At 41.9% G+C, this 25,020-nt stretch overlaps 2 protein-coding genes across 7 annotated transcripts in view; one reads left to right on the forward strand and one right to left on the reverse strand.

Annotated features, from left to right (window-relative positions):
• The window catches only part of GTF3C1 (general transcription factor IIIC subunit 1), a 58,863-nt gene extending 38,057 nt beyond the window's left edge, over nt 1–20,806 (reverse strand). Inside the window, exons 1-12 of one of the 2 annotated variants that reach the window (XM_068909118.1) lie at nt 20,523–20,806; nt 19,637–19,846; nt 18,115–18,291; nt 14,095–14,238; nt 13,388–13,484; nt 12,622–12,745; nt 8,153–8,311; nt 6,629–6,744; nt 4,741–4,990; nt 2,664–2,872; nt 1,583–1,722; nt 266–419 (exon numbers count right to left, since the gene is read on the reverse strand). In XM_068909118.1, coding sequence (XP_068765219.1) covers nt 266–419; nt 1,583–1,722; nt 2,664–2,872; nt 4,741–4,990; nt 6,629–6,744; nt 8,153–8,311; nt 12,622–12,745; nt 13,388–13,484; nt 14,095–14,238; nt 18,115–18,291; nt 19,637–19,846; nt 20,523–20,743 — 2,001 coding nt within the window. In that variant the 5' untranslated portion in view covers nt 20,744–20,806. Of the gene's footprint in view, nt 1–265; nt 420–1,582; nt 1,723–2,663; nt 2,873–4,665; nt 4,991–6,628; nt 6,745–8,152; nt 8,312–12,621; nt 12,746–13,387; nt 13,485–14,094; nt 14,239–18,114; nt 18,292–19,636; nt 19,847–20,522 lie in introns of both variants that reach the window. The other variant, XM_068909117.1, reaches the window with a different exon arrangement.
• Nucleotides 20,807–20,856: 50 nt separating this feature from the next.
• The window catches only part of KATNIP (katanin interacting protein), an 82,558-nt gene continuing 78,394 nt past the window's right edge, over nt 20,857–25,020 (forward strand). For 3 of the 5 annotated variants that reach the window (XM_009674651.2, XM_009674654.2, XM_009674652.2), the window contains exons 1-3: nt 20,863–21,091; nt 21,221–21,362; nt 21,853–21,929. In XM_009674651.2, coding sequence (XP_009672946.2) covers nt 21,868–21,929 — 62 coding nt within the window. In that variant the 5' untranslated portion in view covers nt 20,863–21,091; nt 21,221–21,362; nt 21,853–21,867. Of the gene's footprint in view, nt 21,092–21,220; nt 21,363–21,852; nt 21,930–25,020 lie in introns of all 5 variants that reach the window. The other 2 variants (XM_068908405.1, XM_068908404.1) reach the window with 2 other exon arrangements.

Genomic DNA, 25,020 nt, shown 5'->3' on the forward strand with positions numbered 1-25,020 from the left:
CTCTTAAAAGGGAGATTTAGAGATTTTTATCTCTAGACCATTTCTGGGTCTGGGAACTATCTGGAGCACGATAATTGAAAGTACTGATCTGGTTTTCATGTAGCTTGGTTTAGGACATGTAGCTTGTGGGCAGCTCAACTGTGAGCTCTCCTACAAAAAGTAAAGTCCTCCAAATATTTCAGAAAAAAGGCTCAAAACACTTTGCTAGAGCTTTGCTAAAGACTAGGAGAAAAGCTGCTTCTGTTGCCAGAGTTGGAGCAGTCACCTTTTTACTAATGCCATCTTGAATGACTGTAGTACGATAGAGTCTGAGGAGCCCTTCTCGTGCAAGCTTCTGCACCAATCGGATGATAGACTTTTTGCAGCATTTGGTAGAGACGCCTTCTTGCTTCTCTTGATCCATGACCATTTTTTGAAGCCTAGAAGATGAAAAAAGCACCCTGTATTTTAAGCCCAGCAATGCTCCAAACTCCAAGTAGTTCTTCCCTTGTAGTAGTCTGCAGAAACATGCTTACAGCCTATCTCTAATGCTTGTTTTCATATACTTTTGCACAAGTGTCCCAGGCCCTGTTTCTGACTCTTTTAATCTTGGAAAAACAGTTCTGAACCTGTTGGCAGCACTGAAGGAGACAGCAAAAATTTGAAATAGCTTCTAAACCTGTTCCTGGTTTTGGCTAGATGACCTGTGATGATGCCACGTGCCATATACACCAGACTACAGTTTCACAACACTTTGCAAGCGGGCTAGATGACAAAAGTCTCAAAATTATCAAACTGGATGAGAATAAGGCCATGATTTCTTACTAAATTCCTTTGGAAAGCAACCCTGTGTGTATTTATGTGCCAGGATCTTACATGCTGACATGAAAGATGGGATGGTACAATCGGATCTGCCACAAAAGTGTCTGGTCAGTCTGGAAGCTGGGACTCCAGGAGAGCACCAGAATTTTCATTTCTCTTTGAATGGCATCTTAAGAGGCTGAAAGACGTTATAACACTCAGGGAAATCTCTCTAGCCCAGACAAGACAAGCCATGAGAAGACATATAACCATCCCACATAAAATGGAAAAAAAATGTAATCTTTTGGGCCACCACTAGAATCCAGGAAGCCAGTGATGACTGATTGACATGAAGATAAGAGTCTCTACCATCAATGACAGAATAACAAAAGATAAAATTTGAAACAAAGCAGAAATCAAATAAAACATATGCAGATGAATGCAGGGAAGTGCTGCATCTTACTATGTAACCCCAGGCACTGGCATACTGTGAGGGGAAAAAAAAGTTCTCTGATCTTTATTGACAGGACATATGATGTATAAAAATCAACTTGCACAATCATCTGCAGAGAAACTATTGTTGCTTCCAAACAGCTGATTCATTTTTAAGCTTCAGTATAACTACACTACAGCCCTTCTCCCTCCCATCTGCTATCCTTTTCATCTTTATAGAATGTAAAATACTGCTATAAGGGACAAGAAAAGCTAACAATGGACTAAACACACATCATTACTGCTAAAGCAGTGATTATACCACCACAATGCATAAAGCCCCTATTACATGATTTTCAGACAGACTCACGTGAACAAGCTTTCAATTAGCCGGAGGTTTCGGACAGCTTCCACAATGAGATTTCGACGCTTCAGCAGCCTGTATGTTTCATGAGATCGCTCCACTACTGTTGCTCTGGATCGCTTTTCCTTCTTCTTTTGGCCACAGGTCTTTTCATACACAATACGGAGAAAATAAAAATGTTACACAAATTATCCAATGTCAGTAGCCTAATGTTAGCTCCTCACACAACTGCCTTAGCAATTCAGTGTTTTGATGTATTTATTTGTAACAAACCCTAGCCATCGGCCTTAGTCTTAGGCAGAGGTTTATGCATTCTGTCTGCCCATGTTCCTAGCCAGTTGAACTTGAGAGTTTTGGCAAAGAAAGCTAACTGCATTAACATAGCACTGAGTCCAAGTCAACATAGCCTGCCCCTCAGAAAGGCTTCTTATCTCAGGCTCAGTCCTGTGAGTGGTAGCGAGGCTGCACAGCTTACATGTCCAAGACCATTTGCACCACCTAGTTTAGAGAAGGCAGATCAGATGAAAGGCAGCACTTGTGTGCACAGTCAAACATAAAACTATGACATGCGTTAAGTCAACATAAGGAATATGTAGAGTGTGAAGGAACTAAACCCAGCACTGCAGTTTGGATACCTACCTTCCCAACCACTCAAATATTTTAGATTTTAGGTTATAATTACACTGCACCCAAACTATGGATGTGGTTTCCTTAAGAAATTCCTAATTTAACTTTATATAGCTGCAGCACCACTAACAATACAGTTGAGGCAGCACAAGACCCAACGTGGCATGTTCGGGATTTTTAGCAGAAAAAGCCATTTTTAACAAACTGCATGCATTGGAAAAAAATCTCCATGCCTAAAAGAAAAACGGAATCATTACAGATTCTAACAATGAATACGCATAGAACCACATGAGTGCACAGAAATATGGAAAGATGAAAAAAATGAAATTAAAAAAAAAAATCAATCCCATAAATGAGCACAAAAACAATAGCTTGAAAACTTGCTGTAGGTGTACGTAACTGTTAGCTCAGAGAGCAATACCAACAATAACATGTTAAATATCAAAATGTGTGATCTTACCCTGGGGTCTTCAAGTCTGACCTCCTCAACCACAGCCACATCCCCATCTTCATCAGTGGAATGAGCGTAGGTGGAAAGACTGGCCTCCTGCTTCAGAGCTTCCAAAGTAGAATTCTCCCCTGATAAGTTGTCTGGTGCCTCATACTCTTCAGGAATACGAGGGGAAGGCAGCTTCTTCCCTACAGACTTCACAGCTGCTGGCTTTGAGCCTGGTTTAAGAGTAAAAAGCCAGAAAGGGGGCCTTGTAACTGTTCTGCTCTTACAAATTCCTGCAAATGTTCAGCTTCTCTCTCTACATTAAAGGTCTTCCATTGACCACACAGGGTAGTGTACTTGAAAGCATACCGCTCCATTTTTCACATATCTTTCTTCCCTGCTGGAAGCAAGGATTTGCTCAAAAATGATTGCACTTGGTCTCTAAAAGTTTAAAAAAAAAAAAAAAAAAAAAAAAAAGAGTGAGTTCTGAATGTGCATTCTACAAATTACGCTCTTCTCCAGGCAGAAGCCTCTTCCAGAGGCAGACTGTTCTATGGCCATGAGGGGCCAGATTAGCTTATCCAGGAACTGCTGTCTGAAGAAAGGGGAGTTTCTGTCTCTCAGATTCTCAGGTTCTGCCAGAAACCTGATAGGAAGGACTCTTACTAAAAGCAGAATGAGAACAAGGATTTGGTATTACTCCATCAGATATGGAGATCTGCTCTCCTCTCTTCCCTGGAGTTCATTCGAGGAGTGGTAGGAACGTTCAAAGGGTTACAATAAACCACCATCCCCTCCAAACTCTGTCCTCAAGAAGTAGACAGCTTTTGCCTAAAGAGGCTCTAAATCTCTCAAGAGAAAGATGAAGCAATCTGCTTCTTGAGACATATTGTGTTACAATATGCTTAAGTGAATGAGGTTGAGGGTCAGTCATCCCAAGCCTACTGCTCAGGTCGTTAGTTGCCATCTTACCTGGTCTCAAGTCACGGAGACAGTATAGGGCTACACGCATTCATTCTACTTAAAGTTTTGTGACAAATACACTTGCCTACGTACAGATGCAGAATAGAAGGCTCAATACCATACACATCCAACTGAAAAAATACGGCTGAAGAGGTAACAATTTTAGATCTGTTTTGATTTGAAAAAATGTTAATTAGCTGGTCTTGTCAGCTCCTGTGTTATCTCCTGCATCTAAGATATTTGCATGGAATAAAACAATGCATTTTAATGAGAGGCACAGCTTACCTACCTCCTTATTGAAGGAGAAATAAAACATGTTTCAAGAACTATAAAGTCTGTCCAGACCCTTTCTGCAGTCTTTGAGGACTTTAAAAGCTAGTGCTCTCTAGTGGACATAACATAAGAGGGTGCTCTCTAATGGAAATAACCTGAGCTGTAAGTTATTTTGAAAAACAGGGCCCATGACAGACACCTTGTCAGTGCCTCCTAGAACAACTAAGGGAGATAAATTTATCCAAGGCTATGGCTCCTGCCAGTAGCTTACGCCAAACTGGCTGCTAGCTGTCATGATTTCCCCATTGTGATTGTTCCTAGCCACATGGTCCTGCCTGCTTCCTTGCAAGAGTTTTGAAAATTCATCTGACCCTCTGCTGAATCATCTCAGCTCTTCAAGCCACCTGAAAAAATTCTGCAAATACAAAGAGCAAGCAAGGTGTGTGAGCCCATTTCATTTGCATGCGGCAAAGGGGAGAACTGGCTTATGGTTAAGGAGAGGCAGATGTGTTTTCCTAGTGATGAGCGATAACCAGAAGGTTGCTCTGGCACACAGAGACATTGGAACACACTTCAGCCCTGAGAATCCCCAGAGTTTATCACATCTACAGTATTCCAAAACAAAGCAAGATTTGGGAAAAGAAAACATCAAAAAAGCAAGGAAATACTGGAATAGACGTAAAAATAAATTTAAGATCAAACTAAAACTTAACGAAGCTAATAGCATATGAAATTTATAAAAAGAGCCATCAGAAAAATGCAGGATTCTCTCCAAATCTCCATGATCTACCTTTAACTGGTGTTGACTGATGGGGACCACCTTGGAAACTTAATTTCAACAGAGAACTTGAGTTGGCCTTCTGACCTTTTCCTTTCTTCTTGCTGTATTTCACTTCCTCTTCATTGTCAGACTCTGAGAGAAAGGTGTCTTCTTCTCCAAGAGACATATCTTCCACAGGCGGGGAATCTTCCGGCACTAGACCCAAAGTAACTGTAGCTAACTGCTCACTCCGAGCCTTCTCTCTCTCAAACTGACGGTTTAAATCGCTCTCTTCTGCAAAAATGTATGAAATATACTTTGTTGTCCTCTGACGACCTTCATCCTCCATAAAACCCTAAAAAATAGTATGAACATTATTTTACTACCTTACTTCTCCATCCTCGCTGTCTGTCCTCCAGTGTCAGCAGTGGGAAAATTTTCCAGCTGTTCTCCGCTCATATCAAAATATTATTGTCCTTTTTTTTTTTTTTAATAACAAAAACGTTAACCAAACTCAGCATATGAAAAACAAAAGAATATTCTAGCTGAAAAACAAATACATTGGTATTCCCTGCATATTAAAATGAAATGACCACAGTATGTGGGACGTAGAAACACCTAAGCAAGAACAAACCATAAGTATTGAGACTGGAAATCAATTTTTTTTTTTTTTCAGAAAACTTTTCTACAAAATAACTGCAACATAAAGGTTATCAAATTGAATCAGACTTGGGTGACGCTGCTGTTATCCTGTCTACTACATCTGGTGCTTTTAAGCATCTGGAAACCTGAACACTTAGCCTATCAGTGAAGAAACGTTTCTTCTTCGCATTTGACTTAGATAAAAGTATATTTAAATACTCAAATGATTTATGCATTTTTTTTAGCTCTACAAAACTTTTTACCAAATGACAAAATCTTATTAAAACAATGCTCTACTGAAGGAAGATGGCAGTTACTGAATCTCTGTGGGAGGGGAGGAGGTATGTGTTAGAAAGGACAGCTAAAGTATGTTTATCTGTAGGTCAAACTTGTTGGAGTGAAAATGAAATAAATAATCAGATACCCGGAAATAAAGAGCTTAACTACCATAACCTCTATAAAAGTATCTGATTTTTCAGAACGTATTGACGCTTTCAAAGGGCAAGTAGAGCCATAAAACTAGACCTACAGAGAGGCCTCCTTCAGTAGAGACGTTAAGGAGAGTAATTAGTGTTGCAAAATAAAAGTTGTCTTATAGTCAAAGATGAACCAAAACGGATATTTTGAGTTGAGACACGCTTAAGCTCATCTGCATAAAGAACCAGCCCACAGGAGGTGCAGACTTCCTACCTCACTCAGGTTACCTAAATCAGTTACTGCTATCAGTGGGAAGTGGTTGAGGCCACCTGAGGCAGTGTTGAGGCCTATTTCTCTGCCCTGGCTTGTTTTGGAGGGTGAACCTGCTTCATAGTGCTGAGGACAACGTTACTATGGAACGCGGTGAAGCTGTGCCTAGTAGAATCCCACTAGCTGGGCTGGATCACCAGAATATTTATTCTATACAGTCAGCAGATATAAGACAATGTGCATTTTTTCCCCAATCTTAATTACTTAAGCACCCAATCACAGATAGCAAGAAAAACCAAATGAAAAACGCTTGTACATCTAGGTCATTGAACTATTAAACGTCAGGTCATCTAACCAGAACAAAAACGTGCTAGGAGACCAGATATGTTAGATTCTGCCAACTAGGCTTAGTCCTCAGGCTAGTTATAGCAGGTTAAAATTCTGCATATTTTAACTGAATACTTTCTGAACACTTCCCTTGCATCCCTTTTCCTCAATGGAAGTCAAAATCTTTTCTATCTCACCAAAACTCTTTCACCGTCAATTGTCAAATCCCTTCCATTTCTGCTTTATGTGGCTAGCAACGTTTTAACATATTACCACAGTAATCACAATTGTAACTCCAGTTTAAAAAAGTACCTGAATTATTTTATTTTGACATTACCTTGACAACTTTGTATCTCTCCAGAAGACGACAGAGCATTCGTGCTTCTAGCTTCCCCACATTCATAGCCAATCGAATTTCTGCCTGAGAAATACCTTTGGTTCCTCTGCTTTCAACTATTTCAGAAAAGAAAATCAGATAACATCTCAGAGAAATAATATGCAGAGAAATGTATGCAGATGCATACATTTGTATATACATTCACTTTACTCTGAATATCTGTCATTAAGTTAAACTTGTCTTAAAATCTATGTAATTTGGAAACATATGCCAGAATATGAACCTTAACATTCACCACTACAAAAAGGCAAATAAAGACATTTTCATAGGCACGCAGAATATACAATCAAATACTGCCACAGAGAACCTCTTTAGGATTATTTCGCTGGGAAAGAAAAAAGGTCTATTACATTGTATTTAAAACCTGGTAGATGCTAATTTAAGAGCCTTTGCTGTTTTGGTGGAACATGAGGGGCAGTCAAAACAATGTCCCGACAGAACAAGGTTCAAAGGTGAGAGTTTAAGATTAAAGGCTGGAGTGGACTTTCCCCTGACAACTTTCTACTGTCAGATACTTGTTTTTCCATTGTGAAAGGAAAAAAGGGTGGGAAAACAAGAGGAAACACTATTTCCTTCCTCTCCTTTTCTCATCCCCAGCACAAGGTCTTTCTGTTTCTACCTCTCTCAACCATGATGCCTTTCTTTGGGGATTCTGAATAATTGGTAAGCCATTATTCAGGGAGGGGTAACAAGTGGCAGCACTGGAAAGGAAGTCCAGTCACAAGTCAGCAACCACCACTGTCCCAGAACAGGGGAAAAAGCCTGAAGTCCTCCCCTATACACAATTATGGAAAAACAGATTCTGAGTTCTTGTTTAAACTATGAAAAAAGCCCCAATGAAAAATACATTCGCCTGAATCAAAAAAACAAACAAAAAACGCCAGCAGCGTGAACTGTGTTTAACTCCCTTAAAAGACAAATGAGCTTGCAAAGCATTTAAAAAGTATTAGTTCTTTCCCGCATATAAAGGAGCAAGACATGAAAGGATGAACTAGTAGGGGAAATACTTCATGCTAAAAGTTTTTAACATTTGCCTGTTTTCTTAATTCCAATAACTAACTGACGTTTAGAATCAAGGAAATCTTGTTAAAGATTTAGCATCATGTTCTTCTCGGAGGAGATGCTGGAAAGCCTAATAACCACGACTGAGCTCTTTCATAGCGCAGCCATGGCGTCAAGCCAAAACAGCGACAAGGGAGGCCCAGCTCTGATCAACACTGGCATGCTATACCTCAAAGACTCTGACTATCCAAACGGTTGCCCCAAAAGGTAGGAGAAAAGTATTTTCCCTTTCTTGCACATAGAGAACGAAGGTACAAAGTGATTAAATGACTGCCTCAACCACCTACAGAAGCCAATAGTCCCAGTATAATCTGAACATAAAACTCACCTTTTTGCTGAAAAAAACACCATCCTATACATAAACACACACACACACAGATAGAGTCTTACTGCATCACCTACTTAGTTCATAAGCCTGGGTGAGCATGTCCCTTTCACAAACAATATCCACAGGCTGAACAGCTTTTGTGATTATCTCCTCTTCATCATCATCATGATACTCTTCCATTTTCTTTCGAAATTCCTTTATTAGTTTAAGGCAACGGACCATGACATCGGTCCCTGTAAATATGAACACTAACATTAGCAACAGTTCTGAATAAAATGGAGGGGGGGACCGGGGGGAAGGGGAAGGAGAGGAGGAACTCCAAACCATTTCATTTCTTTCAGCAGGACTGAAAAGCAGCACACTAAAAAGAACTAGCGCAGTAGGGAACGAAAGACAACTGACGATTTCTAGGAAAGGATTGCAACAGTTTTTCCCTTTAGAAGAGTCCGTCAAAATATCAATTAGTAGAATTTTTGAGATGCTCTAAACCTTTATGTCTGTATCTATATTCAGAATGGCCAATACAGAGATCTATGAGTGGAATGGAAAATGCTGCTGTAAGAAGAGAAATCTCAATAGTAAAAATAAATCAATGAAATGAGCAAGGGCTGGGCCACAGAGTTACATCTTCAGAACACCGATCTGACTGTGAGATCACTCATGTATAGGGTATAAGACCTCCTTTTATTCTGCAGATTCAAAGCCTTTTTGGTTTTCAACAAACACTAATCACATAATGAAATGCAGTCACGCTTCTGAAGATATAAAGGTAGTAACAGAAGTTTGTTCCTTAATGCAGGATTGCCTTTTCTCAGCAGCTGATTAAAGCAGACACCAGCTGGTGGGCCCTGTTGGGTGCTGCCCACAGTTACCAACATTTAGAAGTCCTGGGTCCTAAGGGAACTCTCAGTTTATCTTATATCCTAGCGCCTTCTCCAACACGTATGCAAATATAGAAGAAAGCATGCACTGAGCAACTAGCTATTCCCTGCCTCCTGAAAAAAGGAGCAAATAGAACAGTCCTACCCCACCCAGTAGGCTCTGGCAGCACAACTGAAACGTACAGTTATTTGAACAGTTTCAACATCACCAGGAGAACAGGTTTGTTTTAGCCTTTGTCTGCAGACTCCATAACACATGGGATCAGCTATATTAATGAAGTTCTCTGTGCAAAAACGTATGAGAACCTAAACTTACAGATTTCTTGCTCCAAATCCCAAATTACTTTCTGCACCTAGGGAATGGCTAAGTTTGTTGACACATGAGGTACTATAACTATACGCAATGAAAACAGAGAAAGCTTTCTACTCAGAAATCTAAGGCTGTTGCATACAAAGACAGACAGACAACAGTGCTGCTCGTGAGCCGCAAGACTCATAAACATGATTCAGTTATTACAACCGTGCTGCTCGGGAGCCGCAAGACTCATAAACATGATTCAGTTATACATCTTAACCAGTTACCATGCACTAGCTGTGCTCTCCCACCTGCTTCGTCCTTCTGGGATCTTACAGAAGAGTGGGGACAGATGACTTGGGATAGCTGCGGTGATCCTCCTCCCTGATACAAGAATGAGTCGGTATCATCAGTGCCATTCAGCAGCTGCTGAAGAATTTAGAGGCCACAGTGTTTAAGGTACACTAATGCTAGGCTACTGCACATTGCCAGCTTGTACAGTCCAGCAATTCAGCAGCTACTGCAGGAGCAGCCAATTCATCCTGCAGCAGTGGGTCTGAACCTCTAGAGCTATCTCTGTTCCTCTGGCAGAGTTCTCTGTGATAAATGCCAGGAGAAACACTTTAGTTGAAAATCTTTTTCATTAAGGTCTCAGTTAATGAATTTTATCCTATGTCTGTATAGGATCAGTTACTGAAGCCTAGCTGACATGAAGTTAATCCATAGTAACTTAATCATGTGACTAAACTCCAGGCCAGATGCTCCTATTATTGTTTCCCCAGTTTGAATCCTTTTGCTGCCAGACACTGTTTAGAGTAGTAATAAAGCTCTGACACTCTGGCAGGGGCTGTAGGCACTGTTACAAGGTCCTCTGTGTTTCTACAGCCCATTAGTTTTCACTTCAAGCAGTATTTGAAAAAGCATTTCTTTTTACTTTAGCTCCAGTAACGTGCTTTCCATGGCAGATGCTCTGGCTTCATCCTCCGTGGGTCCCATATATTTCTATCTGCTTTCCTGCATAACTCCAAAGATTAAAGAATCTTGAACTCTGATGAAACTCAGCCGTTATTAATTCATCCTAGTTTAATACCTAGAGTTTTTAAGGCATCTGGTGGATTTTCAGCTTTTACGTCCATAAGTTCAGATGGAATCATCATTCAAATTAAAGATTCATCAGTTTGTATTTTTATGGCAAAATTTTAAGCAGCAAATGCAGCTGCCATTGTGCCAACGACTAAAGCATCTAGCGCCTTGCGTGTTGCCACCACGTTTATAAACAGACTTCTTGCATTTCCTTGTCTTCTAAGTAGACACTTAAACTGGAAGTTAGATTTGTTTTTATTACTGATTATAAACCCTATCTTTTTACAATACAGCCTAGTCTTCTGGGTTTTACCTGCAAATGTCTTGAGCTCATTAGAGCAGCTCTGACATTGATTTCAGTAAGAAGAAGTATAAACAAACATAACCTGGTACAATACGACTCAAGGACAATGCAACAGAGGATCTAGATTTTCATCAATGACAATGATAAACAGTGTAAGTGGCTAAAGGTATGACAAGCCACTGTATGTTGAGAAACTTGCTGAAACCAGAAACACATAACACATAACTAACACACAACACACATTTTCCAACAGTTTGATGATGATCTTATCATATCCTGATCCATTCTGGAATATCTTTGAGGATCTGCAATGCCTTCTTGAAACTGAACTTCTTAACTGAATTTTGCTCTGTATATCTCCCTCTGATATTCTTAAGGGACGGAGGTATATATTTTATGACAAACGATCTTCCCAGTCAAAAGTTGCTCCTAATAGAACTCCTTCAGCTACTTCTTTACATATTCAGTACAGCACATTGCTAGATGTTGTAGCTACTTTATGTCATTGCTTTCTTTGTTCACAATACAACTTCCCTGCTGAGACATTTTCTTCGCCTATGCTTAAGAGATTTGAAGGAATTGTCTTACCAAGGGCCTTAATCTATCCTCCCTGTAATAACATTCACTTTTTTCTTTTCAAAATCCCCACATTTTGTTGGCTCTTTCACTTCTTCCTTTATGATGCAAATAATCTTCCTTTATGATCATTTTACTGGTAGGGACCATCTCATTTGTGATGAGAACTAATAATTTTTCACACAAACAGTTCACTGCATTTCTGAAAAACACCTTGTTCATCTTTTAGAACTATTTTCTTTTTTATCCTGGCAAATCTGCCAATTTAGGGTTTCCTGAGATTAAGTAAAATGTGATTCAGATTTGTTTCAGCAATTTTATTAACTCTTTTGGTGATACTGTCCTCCTCATTCTTTCTTTAATTGCTTCCTGCAGTTTTTCCCATACAAGTTTCATCTGCATCTTCTTTGAAAAGCAGTTGCTTTCATTCATTCTCTCTCTTCAATGCAGTTCTACTCTTCATCTTTCCATTACATGCCTGTAAATTATCAACAGTTTCTATAAACCTATAACTTTGAATGCAAAAGAAGTTATGCACAGACATTGTCCTCTTGTGATCAATCGAAATCCTAAAGCGTTTGAACTTGTGTAAGGGCCCAGAGCCCAGGTAGCCAAACCTCCAAGAAGGGGGATGCTCTCATGGCTCATACTCCTTGTTCACTGCAGTTTCAAACTGCTAACAATTGTAACCAAATTCCATTGCCTGTTGGTTATCCGATTACTTAAGGTCATAGCTAATGTCTCCCCCTCTATCTCAGCAAAGAATTTCTTGCATTCGTAAGGGGATCATGGCTCTTTGAATAGCAGTTCTTGGCTCTCTTGGCTACTTTACAGAATTCAGAGGTACCAGTTGTGGCTTTTGTTGCTACAGCCATTATGCTAATATTGCCAAAGCTTACATTCATAGTCTGACACGGAAATTTCCAGGGAAACTCTGATGACTTTCAGCAACAGTCAGTTACTGCTAAAATGGCCTGTTTCTTTAGTTTGGTGTTTACTGATGGTGGTCTTCTTTTATTTATATAATCTTTTGTAAGAATAGTTTTTTGATTTATCCTTCAGCTTCCCACCTGAAAGGTCAGCGGACTGCTCCTTGTCCCTAATCTCAGAATTGGCTTCAGTAGTCTTACCAGGACTCACAATCTACTGAAACATCTTACATTAAGATACAACAAACCTGCCTGTATCCAACACGTGTAAAGTACTAGTTTCTCAAAAACGTGGAACATGCACTTAATTCAAGTGGTCTGCAGCGTTACAAGTTTATTAGTTTATTAATACAGTTCTCTAAATAACTGCAAAGACAGGCTTTCACTCAAACATGTTATAATTCAAGATCTGAAGTTTATACATCAAATGGAATAAATAGAATTACACAAAAAGCAGAAATACGGTCCTAGTTACCTTTCTTTGTCTTGTAGGGTCCTCCATCAGGGTGTATATCTTGTAATGGGACAGATATTACCTTGGCTAGGCCTGCATTCATCATATATTGATAGAGGCGTTTGAAAGTTCTTTCACAAAGACCCTAATGCAAAGAGCAACGACAAAAGTCACTACTGTAGCCTAAAACTCTGTATTTCAAGAAATCCACAGAACTATACTTTTATCTTCACAAAGAAACAAATAGAAATATCACAGGACCAAGGAGCTCTCTAACTCCATGATCTTTTTCTACAACAAGTCTCTATTCTTTATGTGATTGATATCAGAGACATTTATACTGCCAGTTTTCAAATACAATATTTTGGGACAGTGTACCAAGAGGTGGATCTTAAAAGTCTGCTAGTGCAGATACCAGACAGAGGTAGAGGTGCTTCTGCAGGGTGATCTGAGTCTTCCTAGCTCTGCACTCCAAGGGAGCAGCAGCAATCAAATACACGGATATCTGTTGCCTGGACATGGGGGGAAGCTTTTCTCTGAAGCTGTGAACTGAATAGAAAGCCTTCCTTATGACAGACAGGGAGAATAACTTGATCTAGAGCAACAGACCAGTCTTCCCAAAAGAGATTTTTAAAAAAGATTCAGTAGACTAGCAGGATCTTAAGATACTCTACCCCAAAGTATTGTGCAAGGTTAGAAACAGGCAGTACGAATGACTGCCTTTGATAGCAATTATCTAGATTGCATAAAAATATGAGTGAGAATTTGAAAGAGTCATGAGCCTTACCAATTCTTCCCTCAAGTTTCCTAACGTTTCCATGTGGTTTGAACGAGCACTCAGCATACTTGAGAGCTTCTCCATCAGAATATCATATTTACTCCTCCTAACCAAGAAAATAAAATTATGTGACATACAAGCATGGGGATAACTTTATAAGCATGAGTTGTATACCTTCATAAAATAATAGTCACTAGAAGATGTAAACTGAGAAGTGTTCTTAAACTGTTTTAGGAATTATACTTATTTTTTTCTTGCTGTGAATAGGCTTCAAACATGATCTAAGAATGAGTGCAAAAGCAGATAGGAGAATTTGTCACTAAGAGAACCAGACTGAGGGAACAGTATCCAGGCTGTTACTTCATCGGCAAGCCATAGGAGCACAAGTTCTAATCACGCACAAGAAAGGAAAGCAAAATGCATTAGAAATGTGCTTGAAGTAAGAACACTCAAACGTAACAGAACGACTAAAGCTACAATGAGCAGAGTAAGGCTTATGTAGTCATGTGACAGGCACTGGGATACCCTATTATTCACAGCTGAAAGAAAGGGAAGCTTTTATTATCCAGCACCTGGAAGAGGAGTTAATACAGAAATCAAGAAGAGTCAATAGCAGGGAATTTTAATGGTTCTGTGGTAATGAGGGCAAACTTTCATCATACTAAAAGGTCACAAGTCTACGCTGGAGGTATTACAAACATCTGAGCGGCACATACCTATCAACGTGAAAGCGAGTCAGAAGTAAAAGAATGGAGTGTTGCTGTGCTCCACTTGGTAGCCTTATGACATGGGATTGCATTGATATGAGACCATTTCTGTCCAATACTCTTCTGTGATAATGAATTTTTCCAGCATCCACTCTAAAGAAAAGATGGCAAGATATCTACAGTAATGGGAGATTTTGCAAAAATATTTTACATACCTAGTATTCAAACAGCCTTTATCTAAATGCTCTATGGTCTAAGTGACTCATGCTCTTTTAACTTTCAAGATGACTTTCTCAAAATTAGGGAGTGCCAAAACTGAGACAGCCTGTGAACTTTATTCACTCTTCAAAGCCTCTTCTATTACTTTCATTTATTTCCTGCTCATTGAACAAGACAAATGCCTTTATAGAGAGAGAGCAAATTCATTCATTCATGAATTTAGCTTCATTTGTTTCAGAATGGAGGATGAGAATTACAGAACAACAGTAAAAGGTCTTCTAGTCAAGAGAGTTGGGCGCAGCCTTGTAAACTCAAAGCTATTCTTTCTTTCAAAATAAGTTTTTATACGACGATAAAGAAGCCACTTAAAAACAAGCTTTTCAGAGCAGCTATTAAGTAGGAACTCTGTTGTAAGGCACATAATTTAAGGCATCATGACCCAGTTTTCTGCCATAGCAACAGTAGGGAAGTGACTTACCTCTGTACATACAATATTGATAAGATTGCAAACAACATAGATCCCAATACAGTGCTCTGGAAAACGCTAGAGAAAGACAATTTTATAGCTTTCCTCTGGACTATGTGCTGGAAAACAAGCTTTAGGATACAACGTATGAAAAAATTTGTTCCTTTCGCAACACAGGAGATTTGGCAGTGATTTTAATCACTGCTTATTCAATCACTGCTTTGTCACTCAAGACAGAGAAGCGAGTGCCTCTCAATTTCCGATTTTCCCATAGCATTAAGGAAGTGCCTATTTCTACAGAGAATTAACAGCATGATCTGGATATTTTGCCGCTTGTCCTTTGAAATAGAAAACTCAGAACACTGGCTGTGATGACCTGGGCATCACTTGCATAGTAAATCCCCTCCGATTCAAGCAACATTGAGCACAAGTAGTAGATTAATTCCTTCTGTTCTCCTCATTGTATTCAGTTGTCTGAGACCTAAAATCCTCTAAAGCCTCTAGCCTTCTATAAAGCACTTGGACTTAGAATCACAGAATCACATTGGTTAAAATGAATCTCCAGGGGTCTCTAGTCCAACCCCCCGCTCAAAGCAGGTCCAGGTAGAGCAAGATCAGGGTCTTGTTCAGCTAAGGTCTGAATATCCCCAAGGATGGGGATGTCACAACCTCTCTGGGCCCCTGTTCCAATAACTGACCACCATCATGGGGGAAAAAAAAATCATTTTATCTATTTAAGAGTTTCTTGTGTTCCAGATTCTGTCTGTTGCCTCTCATTCTGTCCCTATGCACCTCTGAGAAATGTCTGGCTCTGTCCCTTCTACATCCTCCCATTAGGTAGTTGAATATAAGATCCCCTCTTAGAGAGGAGCATGGCATTGTATTCAGAAAGTCAGCCAGAACCAGTAACTTTTTACATTAAGCTCTATGAAAAAAATAAAACAGAGGACTCTTCTTAACAAATTGACTTCTATAAAAATAAGCGAACAAGTGAAGTGTTTTGGTAGCAGCTAATAAACCCCAAACCACATAAGCAATGATGAGAACAAGTTGTGTTGAATAACTGTCCATTTGGTGAGCACTTTGTATGTGTACTGAATGTCCAGCAAAGGGCCCCTAAGATGATTAAGGGATGGGAGCATCTGACATACAACGAGAAGCTGAGAGATGGATTGCTTAGCCTGGAGAAGAGAAGGCTCAGAGGGGATCTTATCAACATGAATAAACACCTGATGGGAGAGCGTAAAGAGGACAGAGGCAAACTCTTCTGCATGCTATTTAGTGAAAAGAAGAGAGGTGATGCACATAAATTGAAATACAGGAAATTCCACTTTTTTAAAGAAAACTTTTTTACTATGAAGGTGAATGAACACTGGAATAGGTTGTGCAGAGTGGTTCTGGAATCTCCATCCTTGGAGATACTAAAACCACGACCGGACAAGGTCCTGAGCTACCTCCTCTAGTCAACGCTGCTCTGAGCGGGAAGGTTGGACTAGACAGTCTCCAGCAGTTCCTTCCAACCTCAAAGATTCTATGATTCTATGAATATAGCAGGGATCCTGTAGAAAATTAAAGTGATTGTGTTATTAAGTAATATATAAAAATACACAGCTAAAGGGGGATAAAATATAGTTGCACGGGTGACATTTGTTCTGACGTTTTCTAACTTCTGCAGTTTTCTTGTTGCTTGCTTTTTATACATGTGTTTCTATTCTTATATTCAAATCCCGTATTTGAAAACTAAAGAGGGAGAAGAGCAAGCAAAATAAACAGTCTAGCATATTTTATTAGTAGGATAAGAACTTGTAGGTGAACAGAGAAGTCTTTACCACTTCAGTGAACAACAGTAGAAACCAGTTATCTCCTTGGAACTGGTGCTGAGAGGCAGCTAATACCCAGTTTCAAGAGACTAGTTGATATATATGAACGCTGGGACTTAGAGATCTTGGATTAAACTCCTATTCTGAAGAACACTGATGATTAGAGTCTTCTGTTTTTAACTTCCCCCATTCTTTCGCTCTTTTGTTTTCCAGATGAGCTAGTTTCTCCTCTGTCTCCACATAATCTGGATTCTAGTAAGAGGAAAATATTGCTGGTTTGCTCTCAGTTCCTATGCCACATACCCTCCATGGCTCCTGACTGATAAGAGAACTGTAGTGTGTTATCTGGTCTAGGTTCTTCCTCAGAATCCTCAGAGGTTATGTCCTAATTGTCATTTTCAGATTTGTTTAATCCAGATAAACAGAGATATATGCCTCTGATCTTAACCTATGCTCTCCACGCAAAACCACAGCCTAATGACATGGTTTGAGGAGACAACTGAACCAATATCGTCCCTCCATGCCCTCCTTCACCCTCCTCTCTTCCTAGCTCCTGGCTACACTACAATCACCGTCCCCCTTGTGTCAGCTCAGATATTCATCTCACTCCTTGGTGAGCTAAATCAGGCCACTGAATTGGCAGAAAAATATCCACAAAAAACTTTTTTTCCCTGTCAACTTAGTTAGCTAAGAACCTTCCAAGGGTGTCCATTTGGGTAGAGGAAGCGCAGAGGTGTGGTTGGTGTGCAGCTAGAATAGGCATGCTGGGGCCAGCGTGGGGGTCCAGAAGAACTTGGCTAGGAGTGCTTCTTAGTGGTTCCGGTGGCTGAGCTCCTTGGCCAGAAACGCTGAGCCATAGCCAATAATAACGCCAGTGTAGTTTAAAAGCCACATATATTTCATCTGCAGAAGCAGTGAATCCTTAACAGTGATGCTGATACGCTCCAGCATTGCCATATGAAACTAAAAGTTCCCCAAGAGGCTGTGTGTTCCCCCTCCACAGCAAAATACAATGTCTAGTTTTGGAGCTGGTAACCCACGCTCTCCTGCAGGTGATGCAGGGAAAAGTGTCCCACAGGGCAACTGTTAGCCAGAATACCTTTGGCCTACAACTGAACACAGGGGACAAAAGCTAGGCATCTCTTCATAACCTGGGCAGGATAACATGCTTACTCAGCAGTTTAGAAAAGGAAATGAAAATCCCTCTTTCAGCTGAAATTTAAAGACGCTGATTTAGAGAGAAGAACTTCCCCAAATTAGAAACCTGTGTATTGACCTGATACACCACCTGTGGTTTCATGAGAAAATATCGGGGAATTTTATGATCTCAGGGAAGAGACCGATACCTCCTGTAACACAGGCTCCAAGAACCAAAGTGCTCCTTTCAGCAAGGATGAGACAATCCTGATGCAGACATGAGTTTCTCTCAATACACGGGAATTCCTAACTGGACAGAACTTTATAGGTAACCAATGGAAACTTTTTAGCTCCAGTTTTAGTTTACATAGTAAAACCTGAACTTACTTGAAAGCTCCGCTGTGAAGGTCCCTCTGAAGCTCTCCTTGCCACCTAGCACGACCTAAACGCTCCAATATGCAGTAGGAAAAGTCAGGGAGTTTTAAGTCAGGATCGCCCTCCCAGCCTATTAAAGCTCTGTAACGCTGGTCTTGGGAAGCAACGATGACTAGTTTCTCTCCCCATCTATGAAACGCAAAGAAAAGTAAGAAAATACAGTTAAATCCACAAACACAGGGATATTAACCTCTTTCGCTCCCCCCCAGCCACTCTTGATTTAATCGGCACAAACTGAACTAAAGGTCAGAACTGCTCTCTTTCAGCGACTACCCACAGCATTCACCAATACCCCAAATGTTTAACCGCAACCTAGGCAAATAGATTATTAATGCTGAACTCAAACAAGATATTACTTGTTAAATTGCCTACTCACCTCTAACTAAAATTTTCCTGATTTCTTCCTGTTTTCAACCATATCTTAATGAAGTATCAATAAATGGGAAACATCAGTTGCTACTAAGGATTAAAGGTTTACGATTTGTACTGTGAAAGCTGCTTCGATTTCTCATTCCATTTCTCTCCATCAGCACCAACCCTTTGCTTTAAAAGGTTGAGTGGACTGAGTAAAAAATAAATAAATAAGCTGCTTTGTGACACAAAACTGGGAGCAAAGGAATACATTTAGCTACTGCATAGAATTCAGCCTACAAACTCCCTAAACGCTGTAAAAGCGACACATTTGTAGAAAGCGTTGATAGGTTTCTCAAGCAGCTTGTTTAATAGTATTCTACTCCAAATAACCTATTTATTAATGCATACATTGCACGAGCACATAGATTATTGTACAGACAGGATCAAGGCAACACACAATCTGAAAGAAAACGAGTAGCATCTAAGCTTCAAAATGATTTGAGAAATGCTGAAATTTAAAAATATATATACCAGTTAGAGCTTTCAGTTGTTAAAATGAAAAACAGCCGCAAAGATGCTAGGTCAGACTAAGTATTTGTTTTACTCCAAGCAGTTGGTTTAATGCAAACACAGGCTATTTAAACAACCAGCAGTTCAAGTTCTTAAGGGTTTTCCATAACTGGCATCTTCACCAATTGAATTAATGTATTCAGAGACCATCAAGCATCTTTCAGATCCCTGCAGTTATTTCTTTGTCAAAAATCACGTGTCTACTTCCAGCAACAGAGGTGTGCGAACGTTTAACCTCAACAGCCTTAACCTGTTTATTTTGTTTTTCTGCCAATATGTAATTTTATTACTGAAAATCTTCTCCCTTCTGAAGTAAACATCCAATAGTTCATGTAACTGTGAAATGTGACCGCAGTTACATTTTAGCAGCATCATAACAACGAGAAACATTAAGTATCTGCAGTCTTCTGACAAAATATTTTTAAAAGTTTACAGTAATTTAAAAGACGACTGAAGGATGACCCTAAGACAGTTATTTGAAAACAGTGAAAGGACTGAATTTTAAAAATTTAATTGAAGGGCATTAAATGTCTATCAAAATTTTACTCACTTTTCAACAGCTTCTGCGTAAGTATAACAAGGCTGCAAATCCTTCGTCCTTATTTGATCAGTAATATTTACTCTCTCTTTAAAATACTGGCAGGAACCTTGGATGCCATCTTTATTATCCAAAACCATGTAGACTGGATAAATATCATCTAAAGGAGCAGGATCTCTTTTTGTTTCCAGTATTCCTGTTTCAAGGTCTATTTCTTCATATCTGAAATAAAAAGAGGCAACATTTAACCAAGCAACAAAAATTTGGAACGGAAATTTGTCACAAATGATTCTGGTGCCACCATCAAGCATCTGGGAGAAAACTAAATCAAAGTCTTTTGAAACCTCAAAACTGGCAAACCATGAAGTTGGAGTTACACCCTTCAAACAAGATTGAACCTTATCAGCACGCAGAGCATACGAGGTGGGGAGGAAGGAGAAAGCACATTATTTGCTCTTCTAAACTTCAAGGATATTGAAGTGGCTGAGGAAAACCATACACAAATACCAGCTTAGGAAAAGGAAAACAACAGGCACGTCTGTTCTGGCAAATTTGGACATCTACATTCTGCTTGCACCCGAGCGGCAAAAGCACAGTCTTTGGAGCAGCAACCTAAGCGCGGCTCTCACCCAGATCTCCCAAGCAACACCAGAAAACTACCCTCAGTCTCGCCTCCTGTCACCCAGGGACCACTTAAGCGTTCCTTCAGCGAAGCCTGAATAGCTCCCCAGGAGGAGGAGCTCCCCAGGGGCCCGGGCTTGGACTACCCCGGCTCCCAGGGGGCGAGCCTCCTGCGGGAGCGGCGGGGCGGGCTGCCCGGCCCGGCCCGACGCGAAGGAGCGCCAGCCGCTCCGGGGTGGGGGGGGGGGGCGGCGCGGGGCCCGGCCGCAGCCCTCACCGGTCGTGCAGGCGGAGCGGCGGGCGGGCCCGCGGCAGCAGGTAGAAGCTGAGGCCGGGCTGGGCGCTGAGCGCGGCCCACAGGAGCTGCCGCGTGGCGGGCTCCAGCGGCAGCGGGAAGGGCGGCGCGCGGGCGCCCAGGCGCTGCCACAGCGCGCCCGGCGTGACGCCGTCCAAGCCCTCCAGGGCCACCTCGTCCAGCAGCGCCCAGAGAGCCTCCATCCCGGCCGCCGCTTCCCGGCAGAGCCCCGGCGCGCCGGAAGTGACGCCGCAGCTGCGACAGTAACCAAGGAAACGCACAAACAGGGCGGCCGCGGTTGGGGGGGGGGAGGGGCTGGGCCGGGTCAGGCGGTGGGTTTCGGGGGCGCGGCCTGGCCTGGCCTGGCCTGCTGCCGCTGCGGTCCCCCGCCGGGTTGCCGTGGGGGTCCCCGCCCGCGGGGCCCGCGGCGAGGGCTCCTGCGGGAGTTTCTGCTGAGCCCGGTGTCGGCCGGGGGAGCGGGGCAGAGCGCGGCGGCGCTCGGGTCTCCGCCGTGCGGGGGGACCTGCGAGTCCCCCCCCCGCGCTGCCTCGGTGAGGGACCAACACGAAGCAGGAGAAGAGAGGGGGGAGAAGGGAGCGTTTCAGTAGAGATGCTCTGCAACTGGTAGTAGACGAAATACTTTTTTTCTTTTTTCTTTCTTTGTTTTTCTGTTGCTACAGAACTAGAAGAAATGTTTTGGGACTAGTTTAAACTCCCCAGGGTATAAAACGGGACCTAGTTAACCACAGCTTGCAGCAACGACTTGGGAGCGCTTGGTGGGAATTGCTGGGAAGAGCACACGTTTCCTGAAAGGCAAGCAAGGTAAATTCTTTAACGAAATGCTTTAATTGTACGTAGGCTCTGAGGTGAAAAAGTGCTACGTTCAACTGACTGGGTAGGCAGTCGTAGTGCAGGAAAATCATCCTGTAGCTGGGCTTTGGGCACAGCCTGTAATCTGAAATTATGTTCTTAGGGAGTATGTTAATGCTTTAGCACCTAACTGAGCCTTTTGGGTTGTGCCCTAGAACTAAATTTCTTGTTAGTCCTTGGTTTATAAATTCCTCGTAGTGTGTGCCTTTCCTTTCTATTGTTTTGAGGCTGTTTGTTGTGTTGTGAAGGGTTCTGAAAAGTAAGTAACACTGCCGCTATTTTTCAAGAAAACTCTTCATTACACTGACCTTTTTACACTTAGTTGAAGGAGTTACTCTCTTCAGTTCTATGGCATTCTTCCTTACTTGGGTGGAAACTCGCTAATATACTCTAGTAAGTCATTTCTGAACTTCAGTGTGCCAATTACATTCTCTTGTTTCAGGTTTACATTAAGGACATGGTGACTGATTTTGATGAAAAACATGATGAGTATTTAATATCCCTTCAGCAGAGAAACCGGTAAGATGCAGAACTGCTGCCATCATTGAGTGTATAATATTTGTTGTACGCTATGCAATATAGTGTCTAATATCAGCTGTTGTGAATTATTAGTTTAAAAGCTTGGTTGTAATGCAAAGTCTGGTTTGACTTGACTTGATTTTTTTTTTCTTCCTTGTATTTGCCAAGGTACTATCAAAGTCTTTATTTTTAAAGAAGAGCACAGTATTTCTTCAGTATACCATAAAAAATGAAATAAAATTACTTATTCCCATTACTCAAAAGGCATTTGTTTACAGAGCACGAGGTTCTGAGGTCAGAAGTAACTGGCACCTCACAGTGCGTGGGCATATTGCTGTGAGGCAAGTTTTTTTTGCTTTCAGAAATACAGAAAACTGTATCCAAAAGCTATTAAATTTCCAAAGTCAAGCTCTACTAAGATGAGAGATAATGACACCTAGGTTGCACTTGCAAACCTGTGAGTCAGCTTTTACTCTGACTTCTTTATATGTTTCTACCAACTTTCCTGCTTGAGGAAGTGAGAACTATTGTATCCTAGATAGGTGAGATTTCATAGATTAATTCAGAAAGCTCTGTAGAACTTCCTGTCTGTGTTCCCTCCTGTACCACAAGCCATAATGCTACAACAGCCGTGGTTGTGCTAAAAGAGCAGGCAATTTCTGTGAACCTAAGTGCCTTTCAGAAGAGGCAGGCTGCATCTGTGTTTGGGGCAGAAACAGCAAGCGTGGGCAGCACGGTGTGGAGATGCCTGTGTGGGAGCAGGCTGGCAACTGCCCTGAGCCGGTCACAGCCTATTCCAACCAGCTCCAGAACTGGCTGAAACCGGCTGGCATTTTGGCATGCAGTGGGCATCAGAGGAGGCCCCCTTCCCCTCAGTGTTCAGCTGAGGGAGTTCAGAAAGAGCGGCTGCTGCCAAGGGCAGGAGGTGACCTCGGGGGCACTTGCAGTCCAGGGGACTGCTGAGGACACGGCTGGACACGTGCTAGGGGAAAGGTGGTTCACTGGAGCTTTGCGGCCCATGGGTGACCCATGTTGGGGCAGGTGCAGCCCTGAAGATACTGTGGCCCCACTGGTGACCCACAGTGGAGCAGAGGGAAACCAGGAGAAGCACAGAACAGCGGAGGAGAACCGAGAAGAAGCAGACAGAAATCGTTACCCACGCAACTCTAACCTCTTGGGCTGCCCGTCATCTCACCAAAGAAATTGGGACGGAGTGAGTGTCACCTGTCGTGAAAACAAGGGAAGCTGAGACTTGGAACGGGGAGGGTAGGTGTTGGGCTGAAGCTGAGCCTGGGGAAGGAAAGGTGTTTACTTATGCATTGGATTGTGTTTCCCAGTACTCAAATCAGTGATCAGAAGTTGGTGTTAATGGGCAGTACATTTAAATTGAGTTTATCAAAAAAAAAAAAAGTTGGCATTATTTTGTCAGTGATAGTAATTGGCAGAAAATGCAGCTGCACTTGGATCTGGCGTGGCCTGGGACTGCAGTAATTGGAATGTATTTGAGACTCTGGAAGAAGCCTTGGTGATTCTGGTATTGGCAATGTGGGAATTTGTGTTGTTGCACTGACCCCATTCCCCCATACAATAGGCACGCCACTTGCACTGCAAACAAGGCGTGAAAAAGTGGGAAATGGAGAGGCTGAGGGGACCCGAGAGAGCTCTTGTCAGGTGGGAAGGCAACGGAGAAGAGAGGGGATGGTACCTGCTTCAAGCCCCTGCGCCGGTGGCCTGGAGCTTGGGCCGTCTTCACGTGCAGGATCCAAGAACAGTAGCCTGGGAGCAGGTGCTGCTGTGCGGTGGGCTGTGCAGGGGCTCACCCTGTGCTGCCGGTGTTGCTCCAGGATTACCAGCCTGCTTAACGGAGCTGGAGAGCCGAGCTGGCGATTTTTGTCAGAGCGATGGGCTGAGAGCAGAGGTGTTAAGGAGTGCTCGGCCTGAAAGGGAGGCTCTGGTCGGAAATGAGTAGCTGGTGGTGCTGAACTATCCAAATTGAAGCCTGTGTGCCGAGCCAGCCCAGAGGCTGCCAAAGTAGTGGGTGAGCTTAAAGTGACTGCTCCGGAGTGGGATCTCGATGCCTGGAGCAGGAAAACTGTGGACTCTGGTGAGCCAAAAACTCCTTCTGTGCAGCATGAGTTAAGCTAATTAAGCTGACCTGCAAAGATGGTGAGCACTGCTCCCCAGCGTGTGAGTGCTCGGTGGCCCTTTGCTCAGGGAAATTAAAGAAACACAGAACTCCTACAGTCCCCGCGCAAGCAGGATGGAGGATCCTCTTGTCCTAGGAGCTTTGTTTGTCCAGGGAGCTCGAGGCCTGTGCCACTTGTGAGCACTAGTCACTGTGACAGAGGTGGGTATGCAGATAGCTGATGGAGGGATCTGTTAAGCAGTGGATCGACCCTATCCCTACAAATGAGGTACCTTCCTGGAGAGACAGAATTTGTAAAGGATATATATTCAGACGACTGTATTGCTGATTTTGTTTTGTAAGGGCAATGCCTGAAGTTTGTAATAAGCAGTCAGATTATGACGATGATAACCCAAATAATCTAGTCCACAGAAGCAAAGGTGAAGTTTGTGATATATTTTAAAACTGTGGTGACCCTCTTGGTTATGTTTTGCAGGAACACCATGCGCAGGTTGTAGTAAGTATAGGTTGAGACTGTTAAAATGTAACACAGATAATATAGTCTGGTTCTCAGAGGTGTGTGATTGTACTATAATGTTGTGATTACATGTTGAGACTGATCCAATGTTAACTCTGGTAATGGAGTCCACTGGGGCAAGGGGTGGAGTTTGTAATAGATGAAAGTTCAGACTCTGCTAATGTTGATCACTGTAACCTCATTTCCTGTGACAACGTAATATAGGAGAAAAAGCGGCTCTTCCATACCTGGAAGCTAGGTTTTATTTTCAGCATTTGTAAATGTTTGTTGGGATTTGAGATTATTTTGAATAAGAACGATAAATGGCCAAGAACTACTAATATGAGTTAGGAGACTTCAGTTAACATTTTCCTGGTTAGGATAGTGTGTTAGGCCTTGGGTAAAGAGTGTTGTTGCAGGAGCTTCAGCCTTGTTTCTCTGAGAGAAAA

This window comes from Struthio camelus, chromosome 15 (assembly GCF_040807025.1).
Source record: "Struthio camelus isolate bStrCam1 chromosome 15, bStrCam1.hap1, whole genome shotgun sequence".
In the NCBI taxonomy this organism is placed as follows: domain Eukaryota; kingdom Metazoa; phylum Chordata; class Aves; order Struthioniformes; family Struthionidae; genus Struthio; species Struthio camelus.